This window comes from Triticum dicoccoides, chromosome 3A, assembly GCF_002162155.2.
Source record: "Triticum dicoccoides isolate Atlit2015 ecotype Zavitan chromosome 3A, WEW_v2.0, whole genome shotgun sequence".
NCBI lineage: Eukaryota > Viridiplantae > Streptophyta > Magnoliopsida > Poales > Poaceae > Triticum > Triticum dicoccoides.
Window position 1 is genome coordinate 577,363,879 of NC_041384.1, and position 8,150 is coordinate 577,372,028.

Below are 8,150 nucleotides of genomic sequence, written 5' to 3' on the forward strand. Positions count from 1 at the left end.
GCACAAGGGCAGGACGAGGCGGCCCATCAACGGTGAAAGGTCACAATGGCATTGGGTTCCTGCCACATTCGTTTTTGTTTTAGGGCAGCCCCTGGTGGTGCTGCAAATATACTAGTACATCATTTGAAACTACTTCCTCCGTTTTTAAATACAAGTCTTTGTAAAAATTTCACTATGAACTACGTACGAATGTATGTGTATGCATTTTAGAGTGTAGGTTCACTCATTTTGCTCTGTACGTAGTCCATACTGATATCTCTACAAAGACTTATATTTAAGAACGGAGGGAGTAAAATATAGGGTTGCTGCAAAAAAAAAAAAATCAACACCAAATAGAGATACATCATCTATTGAAGCTGGTCTTTTGGACTAAAATGCTCCAAACGGCAGTTTTTTTGGGCGCAACCGCCATTTTACTGTTGGGGACGCGCTAACAAACAGTTTCAAGCTACCAACAAAAAATCATCATATATAATAAGCATGTGCAAGTCATTAATTATACTCGCAGCAAGGACAAGAATTACAGCGTGGATGAAAAGGTTCTCTCATCTGTACATTTCTTGATAACTCAAGGAAAGCCCCTGGGCACTACACTAAAAGGACTCTTTCCTTTTTCTCTCTCAAATGTTGCAAATATGTAAATACACAAGATACAATCGGCGTGTGCTGCACATCTTTAGAGCATTTGCTAACAGCTGCAGGCAGGCAAATAAAAAGATTGCCTTCACAGGACGTGTCCAAAGGGGAAAAACCTCGTGGACTTGATCAACCTCCTACTCTCACAAATATGAATACACAAGCACCCAAATTCACAACCTAATAATATATGCAGCGCCGTCAAACCGGGCACGGTTACTTTATCAGCCACCACCGTGGACTTGATCGCCTGGTCCAGCAAGAACAACCTGCATTCAGCAGATGAAAGGTGTAAACATATTGCTTCACAAGTTCTTATAAATGACGCAAATTCTTGAGCACAATAACACTCACGTTGCAACTGGAAGCAAATTTCCGAGCAAGCATAATCGCGGCATTCCTATCCCTGTCCGTCTCGAAAGCTAGAGTGTAGGATAGGCCTTTCCTAGTTTGCCAGAAGACTGCACAGGCCGCAGCATTACCACCACCTCGGCTTCCACACAACTGAAGATTGCCCAAGAGAACAAGATGGATCGTCAGAAAATAACCTCAGAATATACAGAAACTTTTCGCCAATTCCGATCGAATTGTTTGCATATTCAATGATCCTTAAGTTCTAAATAAACATGACAGGGCTAATGATCAGAGAACATTCTTAAGTTTCTGCGGACTTATATGGAACCATTGTTTGTTTCCGAAATATTATCAGGAGACCTAGAAGGTCAGGGCCCATATTTTTGTTGTAAACTGGCAAGCATGGTTATTTAAGATATTGTACAAGGATTTAATGCTACAAGCTGACACAGCACATTTAGGAAACAAAACATTACAATTGAGTAGACATCACTTCTGTTACATATGTGCTGTGAACGTGATTTCACTTTACCTTCATTGTGGTGGAATATGACTCCCTTGCTTTTGTAGACCTTCCTTTCCGAAGCTTCACTCTCAGCTTTCCAATATGAAATACATGGACAGATTTTGATGCGTAGTCATTCCCATTCATTTGGGTTACTACCACCTACAAAGCAGCACAGATGCAAACCCCAATTAATTTATATCCAGTAATCATTCAAACGCACTGATATTTCCTAGCACAAAATAACAAGATTGCACTTTTTATAGCTGGTCCAATGTCAAGGCAGTAGAATAATCAAAGGTAAAGTGTTTTGAAGAAGTTTTATACTGGATTACTGGTATCCTATAGGCAAAGAAGTTAATACATACATTGAACTCAATATCCGCCCTTTTCATTAGCGATTCCACATAATGTTCCAGTCCTGAAGCTGTTCAAAGTACACAACAGAGTCAGCCATTAACACGAGCTTATATCCAATATCAATGACTCATTGTTATAAGAATGTGTGACAAAATGAAGTTAAACAAGCAGGGCCATTGGCAAATTGTAGCATGAGGCTAATTCATATAATACCACAACACAAATCAAATCGTGCTTATGCCTTGTCAGGTCAAAATAGATGGTGTTATTAAGGTCTACCAAAGGAAGAAAATCAGTGTAAGGATCAAATGTATGAAGAGGATGACCGGCACAAGTTGGAATAGTAAATATCGGGTCTGGGATGTGTGGAAGTTGCTAATGCTTTATATATCACAAAGAAAGCAACAGAACAGTTCAGTTATTTTCTGGAAGAAACAAATATATCCACATACATAAGTTATTTCCCCCATAATTCGGCAGATAACAGATGTTAAAAGAGAAGTGAGGAAATGCCTAACCATGATTTATAGGGCCATCTGTCTGAACCGTAACTTTATCTGCTTTCAAAATTATCTCTGCTTGCAACAATTGGCCAACATCAAATGGCTCTGGAGCATAAGTAAGTCTCGTTGCACCTGCAGCAGAAAATTAAATACATCAACATATAAATAAAGGAAAACAATGATCCAAAAAGGTATTAGATGTTCTCATGAAACATAGTTTAATGCAGAGATTTTTGCCGGATGAGTCTGTTCCTTTCAATGCTCATGGAAGATGTCTAGCAAGCTCTGGGAACTATTTGGGAACGGCATGAAAGCCCTGTTCTGGGAGGATCGATGGCTCAACGGGCGCTCGGTCGGCGAGCTCATGCCCCTGCTCTACAACTGCATCCCCAAACGGCGGCGCAAGGCTAGAACGGTGGCCGAAGGCCTCAACGGCAACGCTTGGGCCCGAGACATCCAGGGTGTTCTCGGCCTCCATGAGATTGGCCAGTATTTGCAGCTTTGGCAACTCGTGCAGCAGGCTACACTCAGCGATGCCCCTGACCAACTGATTTGGAAGTGGACCGAGAGCGGCATCTATTCGGCGCAGTCTTGCTACTTGGCTACCTTCCAAGGATCATCGCACTCCTACTCCTGGAAGCTGATCTGGAAGGCTTGGGCTCCCCCTCGGGTCAAGTTTTTCCATTGGCTTATCGCTGCTGGACTGCTGACCGTCTGGCCCGCCACGGTCTGCAGCATCATCCGCGTTGTCTCCTGTGCGATCAGGCGCCGGAAACGATCCGGCACCTCATGCTTGAATGCCCCTTCTCTGGGCAGGCATCGCACGAGACCCTGGCCTGGCTACGCATACCAGCGCCGATTCCCAACCAGGAGCCCACCCTCATGCACTGGTGGTGACACGCCAAGGACGACACGCTGCAAGCACAACGCAAGGCCCTGCAATCCGTAGCGCTTCTAGTACCATGGCTCGTTTGGAAACATAGGAACAGCTGCGCTTTCGACAACGCGACGCCCTCCCTCGGCACGCTTGTCGACCGGATCAAGGAGGAAGCCGGCTCCTGGGCTAAGGCCAGAGCCGCAGGCCTTAGAGTAGTCCTGCCCCCTTCATGGGACGTGCACTGAGCTTTGTAACTGATCCTCGATTATTCGTCCTAGGACGACTGTAACTGACTCCCTACCTTTTCAATGAAAAGAAACGCAAGGTCCTTTGCGTTTTCTTGAAAAAAAGCTCTGGGAACTATTCATTTATCAGATTACATACCCGATACGAGCTCTCTGTGGCTTCCGGAAATTACACGGTACCACTGAGCTGGACAGCTTGAGATGTCTGGAGCACCATCAACTCGAGGGACAATACGGAACTGTGATCCAAGAGTATCAGAACCTTCAAGCTCAAAGAGTTTAGAGCTATCTTGTTCAAGCCTCTTGATCATGGCAAGCTGAACATAAAAGTGAGTGGTGATTCACATAGCTCGACATTACTCAAATTACAATTTAAATAATATGGAGCTTGTCCTAACAGGAATTACCTCTTTCTTTAACTGATTGCAAAGCTGTGTTTTTTCTGATATAAGTGTACGCAGTCCCTGAAGCTCAAACTGCATGTCCATTACCTACGATATTTTGCATGACAACTGTTAGTAAATACATGAGGGGCAAATTGCCACAGTATGCTTTGTTTGATTACAAGATATATGAAAGTATAAGAAGCAGAGAGCATTGAGAAAAAAAAACATGCCAATTTGTAAGAAAAGGAGTTAGGACTAAAAAAGGAGGGAGTACTCTATTTGAACTTGACAATGAAATGCAAATGGAACAGAGGAAGTATCATCAAATATTAACATAAACACAAAAAACTATAACTCCATGAATAGAACAATGAACCAATGATGAAAAACAAACCTTGCTTGGCTGGTGTAGCATTTTTATTCGTCTAGCCTCTCGAATCTCTTTCCTAAGTTCCTCTATCTCCTGATCAGGAAAAAACTAAGATTTTAAGTAAAAAAATCTAGCAATTACTCGAATCAAAAGAATCATGTCAGTGCATTTGCATCACCGACTACATAAGAGGTAGTTCAATAACAGTATAGAAATATCCAAGCTCATCATTAATTGAGGAAGCACCTCCTTCTCTCTGCTACTTGATGCTGAATCCTGCTCCTGCAACGCTTTCTCAACTTTTTCTATTGCAGCTCTAGATTTTTCAATTTCAGCGAGTGCAAGAGCTCTTTCCTCTTCAGCTACCTTTCGGGCATCTTCAGTAGCCTACGATACAGAGGAGAATGGTAACTTCGTTATTCAGATGTAACCAAATGGTGTTATTGTAATGCTAGTAAATACTGATATCTTAATAGGCATTCAGAAGATTGTTGTGAAACATCGCACATACTAAATGATACGAAAATTGAATGTGGCTCGTGACTGAAAACTAGGACTGCTTTTCTTAAGTTAGGCACAACACGACCTCGTGAACAGGACATGGTACATTATACGACAAACTATAGCCTTTGGTTATCAAGAATATAAAAAATAAAGACAAATGCACACAGGATAATTTGCCCAAGAGATTCCGTGTTGTAGCTTTAGAGATACAAAATGGCTCAAAAGACAATCTAATTCTCGTACACATTAAGGTAGAATTAGGCCACTGTGCCAAGTTTTCCAGAAAAAACGAGAGCATTCTGCGAACGAGCCAGGCACTCCTAGACTCTCACTACAACCACCAGGATCTACGGACAAATTTACTTTTCATATATGAAATTATGAGTTATCAGTCTTATAAAACAAAAGCCTTACCACATTCTACTTGAACAATGTCTACAGTATCAGCATGTTACAATATACATTTCCTAATGTACTGACAATTAAAAAAATATTAATTACTTATGAAGCCTCAAACATTTTTCAGGCTCTCCGATCTGATGTTACAAAGTTTAAACAGGCATGAATAACAAATTCGATAATTAAGAAATGGGGTAAACCTGCTTGAGGAAGCTAGCCAACTTTTTTACTTCAGCCTTCTCATAAATTAATTCACCTTCTCTTTGAGTAAGTTGAACTGCTAGTGCTTCCACCTGATAGAACATAACTAGTCATAATCACTTCAAAGTTTTTGGAACAAAGGTAATATGAGAAAAAAAGAAAACATCACAACTGGAGATAAAGAATCATAATTAATAAATATGAAATATGATGGTTTATTTTACATGCCTACTGAGACTGATAAGCTTAAATCCAAAAATGTGCAACCAAAATTTATTAGTACTGCTTTTCAGAGCATTACATTAACACAATCTTTCAAATTTGAGCATTTTTAAAACGCTCAAAGCATCATGTACAAACTATTATGTGAAAGCAAGTAACGAAAAAGCACAATCAAGGTTGGCAATTGGTACCTAATATCGTGTACAAGAAAAAGGTTGGGCTGTTTGCAGGATGCTAGCTTAGATAAATCATACACGGGTGAAACTAACTTAACTCATACTTTCAATTAAGAACAATTCAATCAAATTAAAAGTAGCTTATAATAGAAGACAAATATTGGCAGTCTAGAGAAGAGATTAACCAGCGAGATAGCTTCATCAGCATCATCTCTGTTTCGACCAGCCACACGGCCTTTCAGCGTGTCTAGAACATCTCTGAGCTTCTTCAGAAGAACCTGCCTGTCCAGGGAAGCTGCTTCTCGCCGCTTAGCCTGAAACATGAAGCAACAACTTTAAAATAGAATTTCAATGCAAGGAAGTTACTACGAGTAGAATGTGATATTTATCCTACTCCCTCCGTTCCTAAATATTTGTCTTTTTAGAGGTTTCAAATGGACTAACACATACGGATGTATATAGACATATTTTAGAGTGTAGATTCACTCATTTTGCTTCGTATGTAGTCACTTGTTGAAATCTCTAGAAAGACAAATATTATGGAACGGAGGGAGTATTTAGCAAGGCCCCATGGAACCGATATACTTATCAATTTGAAGCGGATTTATATGCTCCTTTGAAAAGGAATAATCTTCAGGAAAGAGAGGTAAGCTATAAATGAACTATGACTGTGAGTTCAACAATGAGTGGATCAATTAATGTGAGCTCTGGAGGCACGCTCTGGGGACGCTGACACTGTTAGGGGAGTCTGATAACAACTCCACAATATGGTCATTGACAGATAAGTTATCAGGTATAGTAATTTCACTATCTCTAAATATGTTTATCCGTATCCAGGTGGCATGCCACATCATTCTTCATATAAGGAAGCATGTGAAATTCTAACCAGGGAACCATGGCTTGTGTGAACAACCTACAGCTAATTACAACAACTTTCATATATGTGTCGTTGGAGCTCCTGGTATACTCACATTGTTGACAAAAGTCAGAACAAGATGAAGTGCTTGGACTGATTAGCATACCTCTTCAGACAACTTGGAGGCACCAGACAGACCCTTCTCAAACTTCTCCCTGAGATCACGCACTGACAGCCGCTTTCGCTGCTCTAGCAGTTGTGTTGTTTCTTTCGCAACAATCTCCTTCAAAGGCACAACCTCGTGCGTCTCCTCTGGGTCAATGATTTGGTTGTTTGGCCCAATCCTGTAGTCTGGAAAGTGGCCCTTGGGGAAGTTAACATCAGAGGATACCATGTCAAGTGCATCTTTCTGCATGCCTTCTCCCGAGTCATGGATGACCCTTGTCATCTGCGGTACTCTGATACAGAACAGAACAAGAATATATATTTTCAGTGCGAAACCAGATAAAGTTGTAGTATCAGTAGAACATATGAAGGTGCTAGCTGATGATATATTGGGCATGTCTCATGGTGCAAACAACCTGCCTCAACGCTATATGAAATCAGGCGCAGCAAAGCTGGGGAAATCTAAAATGCTTTGAATTGATGGTTATTTTTCATTCGCGTAGCTGAGCTTATAGAAGCACATCACGACAACTTAACCAGGAAGTAAATTCGACCCAACCAAATATCTACCTCACCAAAACTAGCTAAATTGGCATCATCCAGTGAGTCCAAAGTTAAGAAGCAAGATAGAAGCAAGGAAAGGAGCAGGCTAAGCTTTACAATTAGAGGAGGTATGGATAGATAGGTCAGTTCAGGGACATGAATTCTGGAACAAGACAAAGCGACAGCCTTTGGGCTAAAAATTGCTAATCGTGCGACATGCTAGATTCAAGGTGAGCTATGACAAAACCCGTGCTGATTTGTGTGGAAGAATACAAATTTCTTACCAGGAGCAAGGAGACAAGCTCTTAAAAACGTGACTGGATATGTTCTGTAACGAACTGACAATACAGCCCAACCAACTAACTAACCGAAAAACACAGTCGCTGAGACTTGAAAGGAACAAACTTTACGACAGGGAGACAAGCCATGTAACTTTTGTCTGCCCCCAAATCCCACAGCAGCATGGATCCTCACCTCATGCGCGACTCCCGGGATCGCCGGAGAGCCGGGCTCCTCACCCAATCCGCCGCCGCCGCCGCCGCCGCCGCCGTCCCACGAACACGAACGGGAAGCCTCCGGAGCACGCAACTACTCTAGCAGCGGGCAAATGGCGGAAGGGCCCCCTCCGCCCAATCCAGCTAGGGTTTTAACGCCCGTTCTGCTTTGAGAAAAGCTGGATGTATGGATCGAGGCTGTTGCTTTCGATCCCGTGGAAGTGGAATCCTTTTTCGGCCGGTGGCGAGTTCGAAATTTGGTTGCGGGATTCGGGTGAGCCTGCCTGACGCCGACGGGCAGACGGAGGAAAAGAAACGACGAACGCAACGGAGGGAGGGGAAAGGTGGAAGAGT

At 42.2% G+C, this 8,150-nt stretch overlaps 1 protein-coding gene across 1 annotated transcript; it reads right to left on the bottom strand.

Moving 5' to 3' along the window:
• Nucleotides 1–449: 449 nt before the first annotated feature.
• On the bottom strand, nt 450–8,144 carry LOC119269319 (stomatal closure-related actin-binding protein 1-like). Its single transcript, XM_037551114.1, has 13 exons — nt 7,777–8,144; nt 6,761–7,052; nt 5,924–6,052; nt 5,340–5,432; nt 4,483–4,623; nt 4,261–4,329; nt 3,888–3,971; nt 3,620–3,797; nt 2,374–2,490; nt 1,864–1,922; nt 1,523–1,657; nt 991–1,140; nt 450–905 (listed from the first exon to the last, which is right to left on the bottom strand). The coding sequence occupies exons 1-13, from the start codon at nt 7,779–7,781 to the stop codon at nt 861–863; spliced, it is 1,497 nt and encodes a 498-aa protein (XP_037407011.1). The 5' UTR covers nt 7,782–8,144; the 3' UTR covers nt 450–860.
• Between the last annotated feature and the right edge of the window lie 6 nt (nt 8,145–8,150).

What these genes read in the sequence shown, in the direction of transcription:
- LOC119269319 (XM_037551114.1), bottom strand. An exon ending in CATATTCCACCACAATGAAG is followed by an intron (nt 1,141 to 1,522) that starts GTAAAGTGAAAT and finishes GGCAATCTTCAG; the next exon opens with TTGTGTGGAAGCCGAGGTGG. An exon ending in AATTTGCTTCCAGTTGCAAC is followed by an intron (nt 906 to 990) that starts GTGAGTGTTATT and finishes TGCTGAATGCAG; the next exon opens with GTTGTTCTTGCTGGACCAGG.